General features: G+C 40.5%; 5 protein-coding genes and 1 long non-coding RNA gene across 15 annotated transcripts; 5 read left to right on the forward strand and 1 right to left on the reverse strand.

Annotated features, from left to right (window-relative positions):
- Nucleotides 1-392: 392 nt before the first annotated feature.
- LOC124181034 (zinc finger protein 761-like) lies at nt 393-5,353 on the forward strand. 7 transcript variants are annotated; one of them, XM_046567154.1, is made up of 8 exons: nt 393-702; nt 1,309-1,513; nt 1,596-1,776; nt 1,835-2,085; nt 2,178-2,413; nt 2,516-2,864; nt 2,998-3,433; nt 3,535-5,353. In XM_046567154.1, exons 2-8 carry the CDS (start codon nt 1,315-1,317, stop codon nt 4,877-4,879), a joined length of 2,997 nt encoding a protein of 998 aa, XP_046423110.1. In that variant the 5' UTR covers nt 393-702; nt 1,309-1,314; the 3' UTR covers nt 4,880-5,353. The 7 variants fall into 7 exon arrangements, with proteins under 7 accessions (XP_046423110.1, XP_046423106.1, XP_046423113.1 ...); XM_046567150.1 differs by having other exon boundaries at nt 393-693; XM_046567157.1 differs by lacking the exon at nt 393-702 and having other exon boundaries at nt 713-1,513; nt 2,998-3,093; nt 3,242-3,433; nt 3,535-3,676.
- LOC124181045 (protein-cysteine N-palmitoyltransferase HHAT) lies at nt 5,277-7,707 on the reverse strand. The gene is made up of 7 exons (XM_046567187.1): nt 7,573-7,707; nt 7,063-7,244; nt 6,528-6,950; nt 6,321-6,461; nt 6,010-6,227; nt 5,578-5,918; nt 5,277-5,479 (listed from the first exon to the last, which is right to left on the reverse strand). Exons 1-7 carry the CDS (start codon nt 7,679-7,681, stop codon nt 5,367-5,369), a joined length of 1,527 nt encoding a protein of 508 aa, XP_046423143.1. The 5' UTR covers nt 7,682-7,707; the 3' UTR covers nt 5,277-5,366.
- A 31-nt stretch (nt 7,708-7,738) lies between these two features.
- On the forward strand, nt 7,739-9,271 carry LOC124181054 (E3 ubiquitin-protein ligase RNF180-like). The gene is made up of 3 exons (XM_046567204.1): nt 7,739-7,878; nt 8,245-8,433; nt 8,734-9,271. Exons 1-3 carry the CDS (start codon nt 7,837-7,839, stop codon nt 9,049-9,051), a joined length of 549 nt encoding a protein of 182 aa, XP_046423160.1. The 5' UTR covers nt 7,739-7,836; the 3' UTR covers nt 9,052-9,271.
- A 957-nt stretch (nt 9,272-10,228) lies between these two features.
- LOC124181036 (dynein axonemal assembly factor 5) lies at nt 10,229-14,061 on the forward strand. Of its 3 annotated transcripts, none has more exons than XM_046567160.1 (7): nt 10,229-11,428; nt 11,513-11,752; nt 11,847-12,042; nt 12,174-12,480; nt 12,609-13,239; nt 13,363-13,728; nt 13,813-14,061. In XM_046567160.1, the coding sequence occupies exons 1-7, from the start codon at nt 10,720-10,722 to the stop codon at nt 13,950-13,952; spliced, it is 2,589 nt and encodes an 862-aa protein (XP_046423116.1). In that variant the 5' UTR covers nt 10,229-10,719; the 3' UTR covers nt 13,953-14,061. The 3 variants fall into 3 exon arrangements, with proteins under 3 accessions (XP_046423116.1, XP_046423115.1, XP_046423114.1); XM_046567159.1 differs by having other exon boundaries at nt 10,229-10,612; nt 10,703-11,428; nt 12,609-13,728; XM_046567158.1 differs by having other exon boundaries at nt 12,609-13,728.
- A 187-nt stretch (nt 14,062-14,248) lies between these two features.
- On the forward strand, nt 14,249-18,022 carry LOC124181053 (rho GDP-dissociation inhibitor 1). 2 transcript variants are annotated; one of them, XM_046567202.1, is made up of 5 exons: nt 14,249-14,599; nt 15,260-15,452; nt 15,562-15,786; nt 15,925-15,933; nt 17,054-18,022. In XM_046567202.1, exons 2-5 carry the CDS (start codon nt 15,269-15,271, stop codon nt 17,251-17,253), a joined length of 618 nt encoding a protein of 205 aa, XP_046423158.1. In that variant the 5' UTR covers nt 14,249-14,599; nt 15,260-15,268; the 3' UTR covers nt 17,254-18,022. The 2 variants fall into 2 exon arrangements, with proteins under 2 accessions (XP_046423158.1, XP_046423159.1); XM_046567203.1 differs by lacking the exon at nt 15,925-15,933 and having other exon boundaries at nt 14,260-14,599.
- Nucleotides 18,023-18,191: 169 nt separating this feature from the next.
- LOC124181059 lies at nt 18,192-22,427 on the forward strand. Its single transcript, XR_006870373.1, has 3 exons — nt 18,192-18,990; nt 19,801-21,596; nt 21,667-22,427. It is a non-coding gene; the product is annotated as an uncharacterized LOC124181059 (long non-coding RNA).
- The last annotated feature ends 210 nt before the right edge of the window (nt 22,428-22,637 follow it).

Raw genomic sequence — 22,637 nt, forward strand, 5'->3', positions numbered from 1 at the left:
TACCGTATAGTATTCAATCGCTGATCTCTTATTTAACGATCAGCGAGTAACTGGCGAGTACAACGAGAAACCGTGTGTATCTAGCGTTGAGTAACTATATTCTATCAAAGAGAGTCATCGCCACTTGCAGGGATATGTATGCCACAAAAATTAAGTAGCCGGCAGTAACTTACCGACAAACAATGATTCTGGCAGATCATTTTTATACCTACCTATACGCGACCAGTAATGCCGGTACGACTAACTCACAATAGGCGTATCTTTCGAGCACGTTACTAATGTGTGTGAGACCTGTGTACCTTTACGGCCGTCAGCGCCGCTTAACGTGGATGCCCGACAAACTTGTACGGTGATTCTGTAGATGCGTGTACACAGCAATGCAAACACGTTTTCTTTGCTTGCGAAGTTACGCTAGGGGCCCTATGCTCACATACCGGCAAGAATGTCTGCCTTGGATTACTCGATGTATTTAGCTACGTATCTATAAAGAGAACACAAGAGTTGAAAACATTGCGACGATAAATTCATTTGAAATTGGGGACGAACGCGCAGCATTTAGATTTTTCAGTCGAATTTTCATTTCCAATGCACGCGTGCGTACAAGTGTGTATGTATGTATGTACTGGCACGCGTGCAAAGGTTTAAATCGAACGCGTCCGCAAAGGTCATCAATATCCAGCATTTTCGTGTCGGGTAACCAAGGTTTTCAATATTTTACAACACGTTACGGGCAGTTACGGGTCCCCCGACGCACCTGCTAGCACGGCAAAGTTTGGACAAAAAGCATTATTCCGTTCTCCGTCTACTTGATCGCAAACGAATGTTAACTCAGTTTGTTCAATACACATCGGGGTACCATTGTTATATACGAAACCTAGCTCAAACGATCCACAGATAACTCTTATCCGCTGTAATAACGATGAGAAGTACTGCACACTCGTCAATGCCAAAGTATCACACTCGGTTGACCCTTGAAGCCGGTAATTCATACCCCTGCAGTAACTGGCAGTTATCAATGAAATTACGAATCAAGAAGAGGCTGTAAAATTATTTGGCTTTGGAATTGATTTACGGCCCATAACTGACGGTGGTAGTATTTGTAAATGAACGAATTCATTCCTGTTGACATCAATACTTGATTACAAAAAATTCTTTTATCATCCCGATAAGCCTGCTGATTTTCTCTGGCTTCGTATTATAAGTCGAGTAACGTGTACTCGATTGAGGTTATATTACAGCCGTTGACTGAAAACGAGTTCCTCGATCAATGCAAGAACACACGATACAAATACTATTTTGTATTTCCAGTAAGCAATGCTAAAACTTGTTCTTCAGACCCAGGAGGGTCAGCAGATAGAAGTAACTGTAAGCCCGGATGATACATTCGCAGACTTACAGCGGCTGTACGAAAGTCCAGAAAATCCTGGCCTGTTCGAACTTCTCAAGCACCTCATTACCAGCGGGATAGACGTGGATGCGAGAACCAAAGTATTCGATTATGTTACAAACAGTAGTAAGTTCCTCCCCTTTCCCATCCCCAATTACACACCCGAGTAGGTCCCTCTTGTCCCAATTTAAAACTACTATTATTCCAGGTTCAACAGAATGGCTGGTCGAGGAATCGCTGGACGACATTAGCGGTCTACAAACAGTCGATACTTTACAAACTATAATCGAAGAGACACGGATAAAAGAATGCTGTGTAGAAGACTGTTCCAACACTAACCTGACAGCGCCGAATAAAGTCTTTTTTCCATTGCCCACTGAGAAAGATAGGTAGGGAATTATCGGATGTGTAAATTGTAACAGCTAAGATGGAACATTTTCATTTCAGATTATCTGCGTGGTTGATGGGAATAGGGAAACCAGATCTTCTCAATGTGGGAATAGAATTTTCCACCGACATCGCAGATGAACACTTTGTTTGCGCAGATCATTTTGCACCTAGTCAATTTTTAAAGGGAACTGATCAGGTACTAAAACGACGAGCCTGCCCATCGCTGACACAGATCAACATAGAGGATCGGGCAAGTTCTTTGTCAAACCAGAAGCAAGATCCGTTGTACTTAGAAACTGAAACCTCGGGTTAGTTATTTGCACATAGCTCCAGCATCATTAATAATGTGGAACCTCCTCATATTGCTCGTCGTCTTGTTAACAATCGTATGTTTTTACAGACAAATCACGTTTACCACAGATAATGGAAAGTAATAAGGATCTCGGTATCACAAATGCGTTCGATAGTGCAATACTAGATGAGCTTGACATTTTTAATGACGTAACTCACCCAGGTCGATTATGCAGACTATGTGGCGAGCATACCCTAGATCCTGTTTATCTCTTCTCGCCAAATGATCACAGCAACAACAAATGCACGGTGGCTGATAAAATAAATATATGTCTACCAATTACGGTATTTCTTTTTTTAGCCATACCCTAACACTTGCACAAGCAATCGTTCACAGGCAGTAGTCGCTTCGATAATATAATATAACGAGTCTCGGTAATCTTTCAGGTAACCGCTAAGGATCCCCTGCCGAAACAAGTATGCGCACAGTGTTTGGAGAAACTTGACACATGTCACAAACTTGCGACGACATGTCTAGAAACGGAAGACAAATTGAAATCAATGTTCGAAATGAAAAAATTCCACGTAAATGTAGTCAATGACAAACGATGTCCGTTATGCATTTCTGGGAATATGCAAATTGTAACCAAGAGTGGAATTTACCGCAAAGATAAAGCTGAAAGTTTTCCAGAGATATTGAAAAATTCCAGTGCCCGCACTAGACAAGTGTCACCCTCTAAGAGCAACAATAATAAAACGGAAATTTTGAGTTCTGTTGATAGAGAACCTCTTCGGGGTAGGTAAATATTACTTCTTTGGTTATGAAAACCAACTTGGATCTCCCGAATTCACGAACTGTTGACAAGTTGAGATCTATCCTCAAAAGTCCACTTGAATACAATCGAGATTCTTACACTTTTTTTTTCCAGATTTCTACACCGATATTCCTGCGTCGATAACACAATCGGAAGACTCGATCAAGAATGAAAATGTCCCGCTAAGGTTGCCGTCGTATTTATCACAAGGTGAATTACTCTGTTCAATCTGTTCCCAAAAAGAAGACAACATTGAACAATTGACTGAGCATGCAAAGCAGCATAATGGATACCCATGCACGATTTGTGCAGATGTTAACTTTAAAACTGTAAATGAACAACAACTACACTTTCTCAGACACGGGGTTAACCGTGGATATTGCGAGACATGCTCTCTGGAATGGACGAATCCCACAGATGCTGCAGAGCATCTTAAAATCTGCAAACCCGAATTTTGGAGCCTTGAGTGTGCACATTGCGGGGAAAAATTTCCTCACATTGAAGCAGGAAACAAGCACAATTGCCAAATGTTGATAACAGAAGTGGAAGGGTAATAGAATGTTAACGACATTGAATCTCTACTATGACAGTTTCTATCATTGAAAATATATTACAATTGTCATACAATGTGTCATTATTTTCTTATTATAGGTTCAAATGTGATCTGTGTGGGAAAAAATATATGCAAAAAATTAATCTAAACATGCACATGAGGTCACACGAAAAGAGAGAAGCGGTTTACTACAAGTGTTCGTTTTGTAACAAACAATTCACACGAAAAGGAAGTCTCCACAAGCATGTTTCGACGTTGCACAGTGTAGTCGAGTCGGCCACAAGTCCTAAATGTTACAAATGCCGAAAGTGTGACGAGGCTTTTGTAACCTCGGCCAGCGCCGAAGCTCACATAACAGAGAAACACTTTAGTCAATTAATGATAGCAGATGTGAGTTTTACAAGCAATCAATTCACCGCGGATGAAATTAATTTGTCCAGAGTGTACATCTGTGAGTACTGTGAGCGTTGTTATACGATCCCTAGTTCGCTACACGACCATAGGCAGAATGAACACTACGAAAATTCTGACTATCAATGCAACATTTGTAACAGTTCGTTCGAGACCTACAAATCGTTATCACGGCACAAAACGTTACACATTAAAGAAAATGACTTGGAAGATTTAGGCATCAAGCAGTATTATCTCTGTAACTATTGCAACAAGACATTTTTACATTATGGTACCTTGATGATTCACACGTCTCAACATCAACAGCCGTTACCGTATCTATGCAGGCTTTGCAACTTCCAATGTGCGACTTACAAGGAGGTGGCTGAGCATAGGAAAAATACACATCCGTATCAGTCAGTTTTGCACGAACGACCCAATAATTTATATCACTGTCAGTACTGCGAAAAATCCTTCTGCCATGAAGTAGCATTAATCAAACATATCAGAATGCATACCGGTGAGAGACCTTACAAATGTTCAATATGCGGAAAAGGCTTCTCTCAAACATCTGGTCTATATACACATCTGAAAGTTCATTCTAACCTGAGACCGTACACATGTCCACAGTGTCCACAGACGTTCAAAATCAAAGGCGATAGGGATAATCACGTAAAAAAACATTCGGGAGATCGTCCTTACAAATGTGATTTTTGCGAAAAGGCGTTCATGACGCAGCATGTCTACAGCCAACATCGTAAAATACATACAAACGAAAGACCTTACAAATGTGATGTTTGCGGTGAGGCTTTTAGAAGGTCGCATGTACTTACAGTCCACATGAGACGTCATACCGGTGCAAAACCGCACACGTGCGACATGTGCAGTAAGGCTTACAGGCAACGCGGCGATTTATTAAAACATAAAAAAATCCAGCACGGCGTAACGACCATCAATTCGAGTGGCGCGGTGCCTAGTTCTAGGACCGCTCTTCCGTCTTCCAGTGATATTTCGAGTAGCACGGAATCAACAACCATTTTTCCAATCGTTTGACTAGCTGAGAGAACTGTATGACAGTGTATGTACCCATTCTACCAAAAAACAATTTTATGGTATAATTCTCGCTAAATCCGATTGTATTTATAGTGTTCAATCTGCATTTAAATATAGAAATAGAAAGTGCTTTCTACTAAATTGAGAGTTGCCTTCAACTTACTGAATATAATGCAAACTCAGGATTTCTTAGATCTTTAGATTTATTTTGACACCATTGTGAATCAAATAACTATTGTAAATATATCGACAGTCTTTCAGATAAAAGTATAATTTGACTGATTACAAAAAAATTCCTGCAGTTTGATGATAAACAGAATCAACTGAAGGAACACGATGTAGAAACTTGTTTCTTCCTTCTCGGAAAGATGAAACAGTATTATGTTAGTCAGGAAAATATTATAAGATACTTAATTTATTTGTCACATATGATGTACATTATCTTCTCTTGAAATAAACAGATAATGACATTAACTTGCATGTTTCCTTAATCACTCTTCACAGGTTGTGATTTTTTAGTATCTCTTATTTTCAACTCCGTTGACAACTGACAGCAACAATACAAAACAGACAACAATGTAACGAAGCTTTTCCACGAATCTACAAGAGGATGACAAACAGACAGTTCGAATCTTGACAGTCTTACTTCTGCTTCTTCGGGTTGTTAACATTTTATTGAAGGAGTAAAATTTTCTTACCGCCAAGTATCCTGCGCACAAATATATTCCCAATCTCCTGACCGCCAAAGAAATAAAAATTGGAGATTGCTGACATTGCTAGCAACGGACTTGCCAACATACAATGAAAACGTCTTGCATTCGTTGGCCCCATGAATTTTCTCTGAGTCTCTATGTATATTTTAGTGCTTCCAATTGTCCTTGCCAAACTTTCTATTGTTACTCCAATAAAATTCAAAACCGACCACGTGAGTATAAACATTTGCGTGCCATGCCAGACATACACAAGTGAAAAACAGAGAAATGATGCAAAGACTTTTTGCAATGCAGATTTTGTACCAGCAACTGGTAAGTAAATATACCTGAAAAATAATCGTTACTCGTCGAGTCAAGAATTGAATTAATCCAGATTCTAATCGCAAGTAGACGATAGGCAGATATTTTTCAACTTGCCTGAGAAGAAAGTTGTGCAACCCTCTGTCAAAATACTTCCACATATCAGAATACAAGTGAATTCTAGCGATACATTTAGGAGTGTACAGATCTGCAATATTTTCAGCGCGTGCGATCACGCTTGAGAATCCATATACCACAACATATTTGTTCAAGAAGTACTGTCCCATGCAATATCCGAAACCATATAGTGCCCAGCTATTGAAGCTATGTAACAACTATAAGATAGGGAATTTTAAATGCCTGCTGGAAATCTTGAGTAGTTAAAATGATAATTTAAATAATTTCTGTTCTAAGGAATTCACTCTTACCTCGGAGTGAAAGTGAAGTATATTAATATACAGAAAGTGTAGGGAAAACTCTGTGAAAAGTATCCAAAAAAGATATCGAAATAAGCCAAGAATAAACGACGTGACCCTCTTGAATGTCCATTTCTCGTACAATGTGTTGATCTAAGAAATAAATTGTCAATTACAAATGATCGAATCACATATAGTAATGAGAAGGCCTGTACATACCCCGTTGACAAAATCGTTGTACAATATCAACTGACCAAGAAACAGTGTGGGTAGATAAAGACAGTAGGCTAATATCTGTACGAATTCTTCAAAGGATTCGTCAAAACTTTTGCACCGATATTTAGCCATATTGTCAAAGCTGAAACCAATGCTTTTCAATTGCATCCAAGCCAGGGCGACTGTCAATACGTTATATTCATCTTCGTCAAGTTCCAACCATTTTTGCACGATACAATCTGTACTTTTTACAGCATTCAGTACGACCAAACAGGATACATGAAGTGTCCATAGTATAATTTTGCTTCGAAGAGGCACAAGGAGCCATGCCAGAGTCGGATGAATTAACAAGAAGATTATGGCTGGTGACCCGACAAATGACCAGAGAAACGTCAAACTTATAACAATGTACCAACAGCACAATAGCTGAGGGAAAAAAGTTTGTTTATGCACTGGTCAGTACAGGGGCAAATTATAATCTGTGGCAATAAATTCCAATAAAGGAATGCATCACACAATTGATCATGTCTAAAATTACCGTAGAACTGAAGAAATATTTAACTATTTGCCCAATGAAAATTTGAACGCAAGCCCAAGGTAAAATCCTATATAACAGCGGAATCCAGATCCTCCATTCCGGGTCGGCGGTATCGCGCTTACCACCAATCCATTTCCATCCGGGACTAAAGTCTCCATAAACATCATCGTAATACCTAAAGTCTGGAAACAATATTTGTGGAGGATTTATTTGTTTCAATTCAAAAAAGGAGAAGTCTGAAGTCGACAGATCTAGCCACTAACTCAAATTAATTATAATTGAGAGGAATTTCCGGCTATGGGACTACAATAATAATAGTAATAGTAATAATAATAATAATAACAACAACAACGACACGATGACGATGATGATGATGATGATCAAGATGATAACAACAACCACAACAACAACAACAACAACAACAACAAGACCAACAACAGCCATTGTTAAATTGTAGTGAATTTTTTCAAATTACAGAAGAAATAAATTATTTTTGAAAGTTATTCTTACATGAACTAGAATGCAGGTAAAGATGATACATTCCGATGATTATTCCGCCAGTCCATCCGCAAAAATATATCCACAATTCAAGGCCGTTAAGAGCAACGCTTCGCTTCATTTTCCGATGAGACAACAAATGAAGAAAAAAATTTATCCGACAAATTCAAAATCAGCATCATACGGCCAAGCAAACTTCCCGCGATTTCGTTTCGATATATGTAATTCTAATTTCTGTGCTCTCGGCTTGGGCGCAGCTTCATATCTCGGAGACATATGTCGATGTATGCAGAGGTTAAAACTACGATGCCAGCCAGAGTGAGTATATACGCTTTGTGATAACCGAAATAAGAGTTCGACTTTTTCTGAGTAATTAATATCACCGCGTCGATGTGAAAACTTACAAAATTAACGTAACATTACGGGAAATTCCGGGTAAAAGGAATTTCGTAAATTTATCCGCCAGCATGGTTACGTTTGAGTCAATTCTCGGACACGGTCGTAGAGCAAGGGGCTATTGCGGCGGTAAAATTTGAATCTGCGTTACGTCAGATCGCTTGAAAACTGGGACAGTTGAAGATGAAAGTATTCCCACCCTTCGAATATTCATGTGAATTTCACTCCTAAAATCCGTTTTCGTCTTCTTTCTCCTATACGCAATTGTCTTGAACTTTTATTTTTCAGGTGACCCAAGTGAAATGCAAGCGATGTCGCAAAGTTCTCTTCACAGAAGAAGCCACCCCTATATTAACAGCACATAGTGAAATTCGGACGGGGCCGACACATTCCCGATGTGGTTCTGGGGCACCAGAATACTGTCTCTATCTATCAGAGGAGAATTTGCCGGAATGGATGAAAGACACCATAGATAAGGTGAGTCGTTGCTCTTGAGGCGTTGACTGAAGATGTATAAAAGACTTTTAGCCGTATGAATATTTACGCACGGGTAAAGGGAACCGATAGGCGAGGGGATTGCATTATCCTGCTTTGCTGACTTGATTTTATCTTGAAATCCCATAAGACAAGCCAGTAAGCGCATGCCTTTTAAGTATCACGAAAAATAACCGAGGCCCGGCAGTCTTTGCATTATGTTCAGTCAACACTAAAGATCCGCTTCTGGTAGAGCAAGCTGCAAGTTTCACCCAAGGGGTAATCGATATTAACGATTTTCAGGAATTCTGGATAAAGGGAAAGATCCATTGCCCTCACTGCCACAGTCGATTGGGATCGTTCGACTTTGTTAACCAGACAAAATGCGACTGTGGGAAATCCGTGCCACCGCCGATAAGAATAATTCATTGCAAAGTGGATAGATTGTCGGACACTGGATCCAATTTGCCTTTTCTACCGTTACCCAGAATAAATTATAACCCTCATTCAAGGGATAACAACGGCGCGCAACTCGTTCAAATAGTAGCAAGCAACAGACGTGGACATGTAGTTGATGCAGATAATTTGGCAGAGAATAATATAAGTAATAATCATCCTTAGACATACTTGTCGTTTAAGTATAATTCGCGTACCGAAAATCAGGGCTTGGGAATCGGTGGGTCAAAATTCGTGCCGGTGCACCCGTTCAGCTGCTCCATAACAAATTACCCCAGTTTTTCTCATCCCGTTTCAACATGATTTTTATAAAAGAAATCAATGAACATTTATTGTCAAATGCTTTTGTAATATTGTTTTACGTTAAAGACCAAACTTGTGTGTACATTGCGTTTTTATGTCACCGATGCATCCCCTTGTACCATAGAAAAGGCCAGAGTTCGGTCTTCGAATTTTGTGAAATTCGTTCTACTGCCACTTTTAGACGAGCAGCATTTTCAATTTATCAATATTCACAATGAAGCTACAACGCTTCCAAAAGCAAAGCAACAAAATTTTAGCGATATGAGCAACTCACCATCATTGTTTTGAGCAGTGTGCTTCGAGGTCAGTTCGGAATCTGCAGTACAGCATTCATCCCTCTCTGGATTTTTGCTGTCTCGATTGGTTCCGTTGCAATGGCCTATTACCGTTTCACTAATTATGTTCTATAGTCTCGGATGACTGGCCGGGCGACCGCAGTGTTTGAATATTCAGCCACGGAGACACCACACACGAAAGCTAATCCGCGTCACGCCGGCGTAAGAAAAGATGTAATCTCATGAACATGCGGCGCGACGATATTCAACCGATCATTGGGATCGTACTTAAAACAAGTGAGAAGTCTCGCGAGGTCGGGCGGCCGCATACGGAGCACAACAAAACCGGCCTAGCGTGCCGATTCACGTTCGTGAAGTTGTTATTGCGCACGTTATACCTCTTGCGATGGATGGATTTTTGCTGATGGTTATTCCGAATTTCAAATTACATTACACCACTCTCACGGATGAACTGTGAGATTAATTTTTAACAAAATTGTTACGAAAACGCAGATGGCTGCCGGGAACTGGCGGGCGTTCGAGTCGAATCGTGCGCGCTTTATTGTTTACCTCCGGCCGACTTCAGACCGTGATCGTCTTTTTGTAGTAGGCGCTACCGGGGCCACCTGCTTCAAAAATTTCAACTAATAGAGCGGCGCGCAATCTAGTCTAATTTGAAAACGAGGAAGGGGTATGTTGTGCACACATCCACTATGCATACAGATATGTATGAATTTACCCGAGAGATACACATCTCGTGCTCATTCGGGCAGGAAATGGCTATGTTTACACCGTACAGGCCTTCGTACGGACCTTCGTCTGACATTATGTTGGAATTGTCAACGATAACGCTGTGCTAGCGCTCACTTAGACGTCACTAGCGAATAACCATAAATCGTGGTCGTGTGGTGAATATCCTCACACCATGTTACAGCTAATTACGCGCTATGCAATATATCGGCAATTCTTATCGTTAGTGAACAGCTTCTATTCGTTCAAGTTACAACTACTCCGTGTAACTACCTTGCACCTGGCGGTGAATGAGGTTATTAATTCACCTGCAAGCGATTATCAACGCTAAATTGGTTGTATTGTGTGGGTTCTTTCCACTTAACTCTAATTCCGTGTCGGATTCAAATGTTCCCGGTGTGAGTGAATAATTGAGTATACGGTTGCCAGGGCAACGTTGATTTTAATAATGTGTTTATAATTGAGGTTTCTTTAATTGCATTGCCCAGTCAGTGAGAATCATACAATGTCAAGCACCGAGAACATTCAACTTGGCAGAATCAGCGTGGCTCTCCAGGCGGAGGATAAGCGGCGGAGAAAAGCGGCCTTGCAGGAACTCGATGACCTGGTGTTTGGAAAGAATGAACCGATGAATGTTGACGAGGTAGCAGAAGTATGGGAAATCATGCACCGTAATCTTGTGAGAGCATTAAACGATCAAGCTGAAGCGTGTCGAGATTTTTCCATCAACTTGCTTAAGAAGTTCTTTGGGGTTCTAACACCCTGTGAAAAAAACATAATATACGTGATACCGATGGCAACTAGACGCCTGGGATCACAGGAGATTGTCGAACCTTCGGAAGAAGTCAGACTCAATTTTGTTACACTTTTGAGGACAATCATTCAACACTACAAGGACTACCTGTCGGCTTACTTGGGAGATTTCATCACAATATTAGGCAGAACAGTCACTGACAATTATCCAAGCGTTAAGAAAGAGAGCTGTACATGCATATCCGAACTTGCCAAAACCATTCCAAACTCTTTTTACAATCATTGTGATAGCTTGGTTAAACCTGTACTGACTAACTTCGCGCATCAACACTACAAAGTCAGAGTAGCCTCGGTTAATACAATTGGCGATGTTGTTCAATATGGAAATAACAAAATAATTGAAATAGTCGCTACCCCAATGGCTGAACGGCTTTTTGATCAGAGCGGAGGTGTTCGAATGGGTAAGATTTTCAAAACGAGCTAATTTCTCTCATTCTTGAAATAATAATCTAGAAATAATGTTTATTATTTCCTTGTTTCTGAAGCTGTTGTTGAAGTCGCGGGAAAATGGCTCCTGAAACTCGGAGACAGATATAGCTGGTGGCATAAGTTGATTCCGCTACTTTTGACCGGGCTTCATGATGAAGTAGAAGTAATTAGGAACACAGCGAGAAAACTGTGGGAAGCAGTCGGAGAGCAGTATATTAAGGAGAACGACAATGACGAGAAACTGAGGGATAAATTGGATTATCTTGGAAAAGACCCGGAGCATTATCCTTCAAATAGTAGGATTACAAGGATACGCTCAATCAGCACTATGGCTTTATCCTCTAATGGGGTACATCTACATAATCATTTATCACCTATTTCATGTTTCAGTTGTCCGGCCCAATTTGGGATGCCGGACAATAACTCAACAAAATCTTTGCAAGCTTGTCGGTGGCATTGGAGTCGAACTTGGAGACTGGATGGCTGACATAAGAGTTCGGTCAGCCCAGCTACTTTGCGTTTTGGTTTTAAACGTAGAACAGGATGTGACGCAACATATAGAGAAGATCTTACCGTCTATGTATCGGTAAGTATTTCTAGATGTGAGAGTTTCGATTTAAGCAGAATCTTGATCGATCTAATCTATGGTGGAAAACGTATTTCACAATTTGCATCCCGTAAATGGTGGTTGTTGCAATTTCTTTCGTTCTCACTCAGAGCGTGCAACGACGAGGATAAGAGAGTGGTTGAAAATGTTGAACTTGCTGCTGAATACATGGGATATTTTGTGCCGCCGGATGTATACTGTCATTTGGTTTTACCTACACTGGAGGAGAATCCTACACCTGGTCACTTCAGAGTCTTTTCCGCAATACTGCGAGGAAGTAATCGCAAATTACTTGTTCCGAAGCTTGAAATCATTGGTGGCTTTTTGCAACAAGCTCCCATCTGTCGGGGCAAGAATTTTCAATATCAAAAACAAATTCTCCAGTGCTGCAAATCACTTATGATTGTATGCCAAGAGGTTCGTTGATTCAGAATTTTCCCAGTCCTGAAACTAATTCAGCTGAACCAAAGCCCTGTAATGATTTATACACTTTTTGTTGATTAATTTTAACACCAAGTAATAATGACTGTGTTAACCTGTTTCAGAACTGTCAGCAAGTTTCACGCGATCTATTTACTGTCATATTTACAGTACTGTCTCTGGCTGCTGATGAAGAAATTCGACAGGAGAGTTTCAAATTGTTGGAAAAGTTGGCTGAAATAGAAGACTTGACAAATGTGGAAGAACTGTACGAATGCCAGCTGAGATCATTACTAAAACTTATAGAAAGTAATCCTGAATCATGGACGATTTACAGTTCGGAACTTTTGATCTTGCGAGCCTGTTTGGTATACAGTGGTTCTGCAGCTTCTCAGCATTTAGATCTTATACTACCAATGTTGAAACAGACAATGGGCAAAGAAGCTGATCCGGAACTACGACTTGAGCAGTTTCTCCTTCTTTCCAACTATCTAATGCGAAGGCGAGAGAATTTGCGAAAGAGTGAGAATCTATCAGAGTTTATAACTACAATTCTCGATGAGATAATCCTACCAAGCTTAGTCTGGTCAGCTGGGAGAACTGCCGAAGCTATTCGTACAGCAGCCGTGTGTTGCCTTTGCACAGCATTGGATGAAAATCCGAATTATTCCGAGAATAGCACGTCTAAATTTGGAGCTATTGAAACGAACAAATTGAAAGAAATGGAAGAAAATGAGAACGAACTGTCAATAATGGGTATGTGTGAAAAAGAAAGTGAATTGGAGTGTGAGAAAATTACGAAAAGCGATGAGCAATTTGCGAAAAAGTGTTTAGACGTAGGGACTAATAAGACCATATATGAGCTGCAACTGTTTCCAGATACTGCATTGTTTCTGAAATTCTTTAATAACGTTATGCCCATTTTGACAAGCCTGGTAGACGACAACGCAAAGAAAACAAGGCTGTATTCTCTGCGAGCTATTTGCCAAATTATGTCAATTGGTGAGCAACTCTCTTGTTTGAACGACGAGCACGTTCATCAGGTTTACCCCGTGGTATTAAAAAGATTGGACGATGGTTGTGACGATGTACGATTCGTGGCTGTCAGAACTCTGAGGCTTGTTTGGGCAGTTGCCCCAAAAGATTATGACATTGTGTTCAGCAAAAGTCACATTGACACCTTGTATACCAGCACAATAGTCCACCTCGATGACCCTGATCCAAAATTCCAAGAGATTACGCTCGGTAAATACCATGCATGTGGTGCCTTGGGGAATTCATTTTAATAACCTATTTTCCTCTCCCGCTATATGGTCATTTTAATTGCAGAAACGATGAAACCACTGGCCAAACTTCACCCTGAGCTTTTGGCCCAAAAGATTCAAAGTTGCAAAGGGAATTTCCGGAATCAGAGGAGCTTGGAGGTGTTGCTAGAATACATATACGATCTGTTGTCGAGAAAGTCATAACGGGTGTAAATCGAATTGCGAAACGATTATCTGATTAAAATAGCCCGATGTAACGTAACTTTCAAATGTTCATTCGCCTTTCAATGATAGTAAAAGTTGATAAAACATTCCCTATGTAACCCCAAGAATGGATTGTAAGGTAATAGTGAAAAATTCCCAAAATCCCGAGGATTTTTCAACCTTGCGATAAGATTTACGGCTTGTAAGAGGTTGATAGATTTGAATTTGATGAGGCACGCGCCTCGGGATCCGTATCAATTTCACCAGCCGGCAAAACGTAGCAGGAAAATGGCGTCTCAATCCGGCATCTCGTTACCGTGGTATGAAATTTCTGTTACACGTTGCCAGATAAAGGCAATCGAGGGGTGAACCGATTAGCGGATCATTTACGAGACGATAAAGTGCACGAAGCGGCAAAACTTGCGTATCGTACGATAAAGCAGATTTAAACGGTTCAACAGAAAACAGGAAGTTCCCCGCCCTCGTCCCCCGCCATATTGCGTTCAGTTCGCGTCTTCCGCTTGCCAAAGCAATAACTAGTCGTCTTGGGGCGGAATACTGTTGTCGGTAGCGATTTGCATAATTCCTAGCCTTCTGCGGACGGTCCGAACATTTTTCTCCACTTACGCTGTCAGTAAGCTAAAGAGGTAAGTATAAATTGTTACGTACCATCAAGTGCCTAATGTGTGTCAAAAACTACGTACGGATTTTGTAAAACCTCGCAAGGTGCGGAGGTAAACTGCGGTATGTGTATACCTACATGTATTCTGGTTATAATTTCGCTTTTACGCTGGCGGGGTTTCACGTACATACAACATTTCCTCAATCTTCTGTACGGTCACCTCACGAGCGATTCCAAACCGTTTCATTAACTCGCGTTCGATAAAATTTTCTAATCTCTTCTGAATTCAAATTTTCTTTCCAGAATCGTCATTTTTTTTTTTTTTTTTACCAAATAGTATCAGTAGAGATGAGTAGGTATCAGCGCGATAAATTTCCTCGTTGACTCATCGAACCACTGGGGGTCTGCTTGTCATTTGGTGAAAAAAAAAAAATATGTATATACACATGTGTTAGAAAAAAAAAAAAAAAAAAAAAAACAATGAATAAAGCTTAATTTGGAGAATCTTACTGTTTGAGAAAGTAAGCAGATATTTGATTTGCGTCTAGTTCGGTATATTTCTTATATATTACTGCAATGATAATTATAGTGATGATAACAGTAAGAAAGGAAGAATTCTTTGCAGTTTTTGCTCTTCTTTCAACTTATTTCAAAATGATCACTAATTCACTGATCATGTTTCCAGTGTCAGACGATGTCAGACCCTGCGGCAGATCATATCAATACACCTGAGGAAGAGTTGGAAGTTGAAGCAAATTACAAACCTCCACCGGAAAAAACAATTGAACAGATTCTAGAGGCGGATAAGGAAGATGAAAGTTTGCGCAAGTACAAGGAAACTCTGCTGGGAGAGGCCAAAGCGGGTGCTATTGTCGTCGGTGAGTAAAGTACAAAATTAAGCAAAATGAAAATCACCACCTTTTCGTCTACTGATTCCCAATTTTGGTGGTGAACATTTGAAGATTTAACTTGTGATTTTCTTTCCAGAGCCTGACGATCCAAGGAAGGTGATAGTGAAAAAACTTGCGCTTTGTGTTACGGATCGGCCCGATATGGAGCTGGATTTGACCGGAGACTTGACGCAGCTCAAAAAGCAGTCCTTTGTAATTAAGGAGGGCGTGAGCTATAAGATTCGAATTGATTTCATTGTTCAGAGAGAGATCGTTCACGGATTGAAATACGTGCAGAAAACGTATCGTCTCGGTGTGCCCGGTTAGTGTTTACTTATTCATTCATCTCAATGAACTTATTAACTCTGTAGTCTTAAATGCAAACCTGCTTTCTTGGCCAGTGTCATAATATTAATATTTCATGCTTTGCTCCGCTTTCCGAAATCGCTGGATTTCACAGGAGTCACAGGTAAAAACCAGAAATAAGAAATTCTCTACAAATTGGATGTTACAGGTTATCAACTCACTCTAAAAAATATACCTAATGTTAGGGAATTTATATGTTAGCAGAAGAGTGGTTGTGCATCAAAAATTGTTGTTGAAAATAAGAAGCATACAGGGCATTTCACAAAGTATCAGTCATTGTTTGCGTATTTCTGATCCACAATTTAACTATAAGTAAAAATGTTTTTCATAGAATTTTACGACAACACAGTGACCATATTGTTTCGCTGCATATTTGTTTATATAGAAATGTAGGAAAAAACTGGATTTCTGCCTTGCGATAGGACTCCGAACATCTGGGAAGTTAATATCGCAGTTTGAGTTGGCACCTTATACTATCGAATTCCTGCTGTAAATACAAACAAATCTGTATCGTGTTTCACTCATTCGTCACTTTCTTTCACGTAAAAACTCCCCGTTTACAAGTGTGCCTTCTTTACTCTGTTTACCCTACAAATAATGCATACCATGAGGATTTGGTGAAGCGAACCTGAATGTTGACCTGGCGCACAAGTTTCTTCTCTTTATATCAATGCTCCACAAACAGGATCACATGTGTAGTGCGCATTGTGCAGCTAATTGAGTTTGCGTCAAGGTTTATTGACACATTAACCTTTGAAGGACGGAGATTCGGGATTCTTGGTCTTTTTCAGAAAATGCATAGAAAAAAGTATCTAATAAGTTGAAACTATCATGGGTAAGGTGTTGGTCATGCGTCGCCCCCATATCCGGGTGTTACCGTCCTCTAAAGGTTAATTATCTTGCACAACACATACATTGTAACGACGCATGAGAAGCAGCAAGAAGTGTGTAAGAAAATACAGTAAGATGGTGCCAGGTAAGGGAGTACATAGAGTAAATCGGAGACGAGCGACATTGGCGAGTCTGATGTGGGAGTAAGATAATTGATCCGTAGCATGAGTTGCAAGGGTCTGCTTTATAGAACTCTTATGGTTGTAGATTAAACTGGCTTTCATCAGGTTTTTTTTTTTTTTTCATGCAAAAATCGGCAAACCTTTGGTCGAACGATAGATATAGTATTGATTAAACAAATCTAATCCTTTAATTGAATTTCCTTATTTTAGTTGACAGAATGACGCATATGGTGGGATCTTATCCTCCCAAATCAGAAATCCAGTCTTACACGACCCCGTCAGAAGATGCACCAGCCGGTGTGATGGCCAGAGGTTCCTATACAGTGAATTCCTTGTTCACGGACGACGATAAACACGAACACTTGAAGTGGGAGTGGTCTTTTGACATCAAGAAGGACTGGAAGGAGTAAAATTTTCAAATCGCTTACAGTTTGTTCCAATCCATAATTGAGAGGAGCCATCTCGGGGTGTACGACCCTGAATTATTCTGAAATTATGGTACGCAATTAATTATAGGAATTACTGTTACATAACATATAAGAAATAATTTTAAAGAATTTCGCCAAAACAAAACTTTAACCGCGCATCCACTGTTTGCTACTGGGGTATGTCAACGATGCCATCATTATACACACACACACACACACACCAATTGTTATATAACAGCGGTTATTATTTAGTATTTGCACCGTTACAATACATCGTGGAAGATCAATCGTGTCTCATGTCTTGCTAGAATAAATTAAAATTCCTTTTCCGAATCGCACTTCGTACGAAGTTTCCGTTTAGAGGCTGAAAATAAGAAAGTGGAAAGTAAAAGGAAAAGAAAAATATACGATTGCTAAGATAATCTAAATATTTGAAACTAAACTGACAGTTGAATAATTGTGCAGATACGAAATAATTATTGCAGACTAAAAATCTTAGTGCCTCTTGGTGCTGATGAAAATTATTTTTCTGCCTCAAGTGGACAGGTAAATATAGGATTTATATATTAGAATAGGTAAAATAAGAAAAGAATGATATTAGAAAGCAAAAGGTTTGATGAATTTTTCAATTTCGTACGTTAATTTTCATACAATGTATAAATATGTATATACATATGTGTGTATGTAGGTATATACATACGCAATGTATGCCCAAGTAAACGAATGGAATTAAACGTATATAAACATCGTATGAGAAGGATGATTATGATGAGACAAGTGATTATTAGAAATTTAAGAACACGGCAAGCCGATGATTATTAAATTAATACAGAGTGGGTGGTTTTGATCGCCCCGGGCGAGTATCGCAAATACCGTAAGAAAAAAAATATTTTTTTTTTACGAAATTCAAAGAGCTTCGAAAATCAAAGATAATGCCGATGTGGGTTGGCTTGTGGATTTTGTCGCTTCCGAGATTTGAAGAAATTTTTTTGCTGATATCACTATCAGCTGCTCGTACTCAAAACGGGTGTTCCCTAACTGAAATCAGATGTTGCGCGCGAAATTTGGAAAATGATGAAACCCATAAGCCAAGCCATATCAGCCTTATGTTTCCTCTTTAAATACCTCGTAAGTTTCTTATGAAAGTTTTCTCATACCACTTTTTATTTTTCAAACATTCGCCTGAGACGATAAAAACCGATCACTTTGTATAACGATTATACATGGACCACACGACCTGTCAAACTATCTTCCCTGTCCTATCTGATCCACTACAAAAAAGATATAATAACATTCAATGAAACTTGATGCGGTGACAGTCCAAATTACTCAGAGATAAGGACAATCTGCAACAACACACTCTGTATATATTAAGTGTTTACAGTATACGATTCATTTATCATGTATAAATAATTATGAAATTCTTGCACTGTGCAACAATATTATGACGTATAAATTTCTTCGACAGATTTCGAACCTCCAATAACCGGCTAGTGACAATAATTGAGGGGATAAACGAATTTGTAGGGACACGGGAAGAATAGTTTCATAAGCCGATTCATCGTCAGTTCGATTTCAATCGCTGCGTAAAATTTCATTAGATGCTTGTCGTATGTGCCGTCGGTGCTTTTCAAGAATCGTCACGGTCAATTCACACGCTACAAAGAAGCATCAAGGTGCACCAGCTTGTGTGTATGCGGATACATACAATGCATGTAGGTATGTACATACATACATACATACATACATACATGCATACATACATACTTACCTGCCGGACAGCAAGCCATTACTCTGGCTGTACCGACTTCGGTCAGCGAACTCGACTCTTCCAATTCCCAACTAGGAGTCCCGTTTTCTACTTGCCTCTGGCAAAACTCCTAACGGAGATGTATGATTTTTATGTTTCTCGCAGTATTGCACTCATATGGGTAATGGTACCCGATTGTAGAGCCGCTTTACTCACTTCGAACCTACCTGGAAACGGAATATTTATTTCATTGCATCGTTTAACGCGATAATATGTAAAATTCAAAGCTTGAAATCTGGGTTGTGGCGTCCTTATTTGCACAAGTCCTTTGCAAATAAGTTACATGTAGCCGTCGGGGCAGGTCCAGTTAGCCTGTTCTCGAAAACTACTTATAAAACGCACACCCACAGGGCCCCAGTTCTGCGCCGTGGGTTTCCTTGAAATTGCAATTGGTTAATTACCGCACGGAAGAAACTACGTCTTTGCGCATTAAGGTTTCAAACTATGCACAGTGTAACACACTATCGGTTCATGTTCGGCTGATTAATGTCTTCGACTTTGTTCTCGATACAGAATCTTATAATTTATAGTCGTAATATCATCATTGTCATGATAAGATATTGTCCGTTTGCATAAGATATACATATGCCGACAACTTTGTACATCTTGAAGCCTGTTCAGATTTGATCGAAATATCCATACGATTGTGAGCTTTTTCCCTCGATTATTCGATCTTTTCTTCGCTCTTTCTAATCGGAAATACACACATATTTTCGTAGATATCCCCGCATGGGGCTTTTTTCGTCCACTCAATTAATTCCTGAATCGCTACGCATGAATATGGAACGGAGAACCAAGGAACTAGGTGCGAAGAGACAAAGATCGAGAACAATCGCGGAGGGGATTCTCGTTATGTCCCACGATAGAATGATCGAAACATGGAGCGAATAAAATCGCTCGGCTGTACCCGAAATGTGTAATAATCTCACGGAGACGTCGAAAATTTGGACTAACCCCTGTCGTTCGAGCACTCTCAGTTTAAACGCACCAAGCATAACTGCTGCACCGCACCTGGGATGAACTGGGAATATAACCAACTTATAGAAGATTGTCGAGGGCGACTGCATCGTCGGCGAGGAATCACAACGCGTCTAGCCTACGACTAACTCGGTCCTGAGCTTCCGGATGAGGGAGAAGAGTCTTTAAGGTGAATCTTGGCCGGACCAAAGACAGCAGAAAATCTCCGCATAACTTGATAGTTTAAAACCGGGCGACCTGGGCGTCGACCGCTGGTCACAGGGGATCCGGAAGATGATGCCATTCGGCAGAGCTGCTCGGCGCGTTCGACACCAGCACCGGAAACGGAACCCGCGATCGAGGAGTGCAATACTGGTTAAAAGCTGTGTGAAGGCCCGGTGGAACTTTCTTCGATGTATGATAATCTAGCCGATGAAAAACTTATAAAACTGCAGTCACTTTTCGTTATTACGCGGTATTCAAGCTCCTGAAAACGGTCCGAACCTACGGTAGGTTCCGCTATCACACGCAGCTGCATAAATCGTCAGTACAACAGTCGATGCGAACTTCGAACCGCACTCAGGTGGCGGCTTAAATCGGCGACAGATTGTTCCTAGCGCGATTTCGGGAATTCGATCCCGCAGCCGAACTCGCGGTTCGAATTTTGTACCCGAGGGTAAGACTTGGCGTATTTCTGGCGATTACGGTGAGAATAGCGGGTATCTGAAAATTCGGTTCCGTAATTTGTGTGCCGGCAGGTTGGCGGCAAACAATAAGATTCGATCACGCACTACCATGACGAAATTGTACAATTGCGGCCACACCGTAATAAAATACGACCGAATCATCGACGCAACGCACAGGCTCAAGTCCATAGAATACTCACGTTCTTTTCTTCCTCCCTGATTCGCAAGGACATGGCGAGTTGCGATGGTGATCGACTAGTTTGGAATTATTTCTGTAGGTATAACCAACAGCAGCGGATGCAACGATGCCGATTGGACCGGAAGCGAATCGCGGACGATCAGCGATGACAGAAGCAAGTTTTCCAGGTGTTTAAGATCTGTTACTGCCGCACAAGTTCCGAATTCCAAGGACCCATTTCCGCATAAAGTTGCCCACCAAGCGTCAGGGTATCGTGTAAGATCGTTTTCCGTTTTGACAATCAGGGACGCTGGCTCCTAGACCTCGGTCACACCAGCGAACGAGTGGGCCGTCCATCGCTGTACGAACCTCACCTGTGTGGAGAACATCTCGTTCCCTGCAAAGGAAACCGTGGAAAAGCCACGAATGTCCTCCTACAGTTACGAGGGAAAACTTGTTTGTTCCCGCAAGCGACTTATAACTATACGAAACGCGCGTCAGTTATTGCGATTCATCGGAATTCTTACAGGTTATTCCATTGGTTTTCAGAAGAACATCGCGAGTCGCTCATTACAATTATTTGAGGGATCGAAATTTTCAACGGACCCGAGTTGAGAATATCCAACACTACGGGGCACGAAGCGATGGCAGATAATCACTTAGATTAGAACTCTTTTTCGGGATTACACGCGAGGTACGTATATCCGACCGGATCGAAACTTTCAATTCAAACGTATTCCTTCTTCGTTTCTAAAATTGTGCAGTGCTGAGGACATGTTCGAAAACCTTTCAATGCGTCACATTACAACGAGTACGAATCAAATTCTGAACCGATCTTAATAAACCAACAGCATCCGACGACCCCCTGGCTGGCTTCGGGTGTAAAAAAAGACGGGCCGTTTGGAAAGGACGCGAAGTTAACATCTACAACGTCATCCTGTTTTCATAACATAGGTATATGCGATAAAGTTCTAGCCCCAGCTTATAGATATTATACGATTGAGAATTAACCATTATACCACGTATTGAATACACAGTGTGTACATGTATGGTCCGTGTATTCCTTCACTTTTTCATACACGGCCGGTGTCGTGTATTATAAATGAATCGCCTTTAATTGTGAATATTCATCGACTCCAGAATCAGCGCAGTGACTATTAATGCTGAGAATTAGCTGTAAAAGATTTGCGAGCGACCTGAAAATTTACAGACCATGATTCCTAAAAATTATACAGTAGAGTCCAATTAGATGCGCTCGAAAGGCCATCGCCTGTTGCAGATTAAATTAATTCGTGCTAAGGCCGCGCATTTGTTGTTTAATTGGTATTAACGACACACGTATGATTTCTTAACAGAATATACCTAATCCTATCCTCTCGATCATAGACCGTGCGGCATATTACTGTTATACTCGAGTGAAATTTTCCGAGTAAATCAATTAAATCACGGTCCTGCGTTCAATCATCACAACGTATTATACCTGTGACGTTTGAACGGTCATGGTCATTGTGGATGTATTATAATGCAATCCTTCCACCATGGTATGGTGGGAACTATGAGGTACGATCGCGCCACACAGTGTTCTCTGTATTTCTTTAATGCATGTGAAAATAAATGTGCGCCTCGGTTTACGGGTTTTCTCACAAATTGGCATCGAAAAGTTATTTCATAAGTATTTCTCAAGTGTAAAAAAGCGATCAGTCTTATCGTAGATCGACGCGGCGTCCAAAAATTC

This window comes from Neodiprion fabricii, chromosome 4, assembly GCF_021155785.1.
Source record: "Neodiprion fabricii isolate iyNeoFabr1 chromosome 4, iyNeoFabr1.1, whole genome shotgun sequence".
Lineage (NCBI taxonomy): Eukaryota > Metazoa > Arthropoda > Insecta > Hymenoptera > Diprionidae > Neodiprion > Neodiprion fabricii.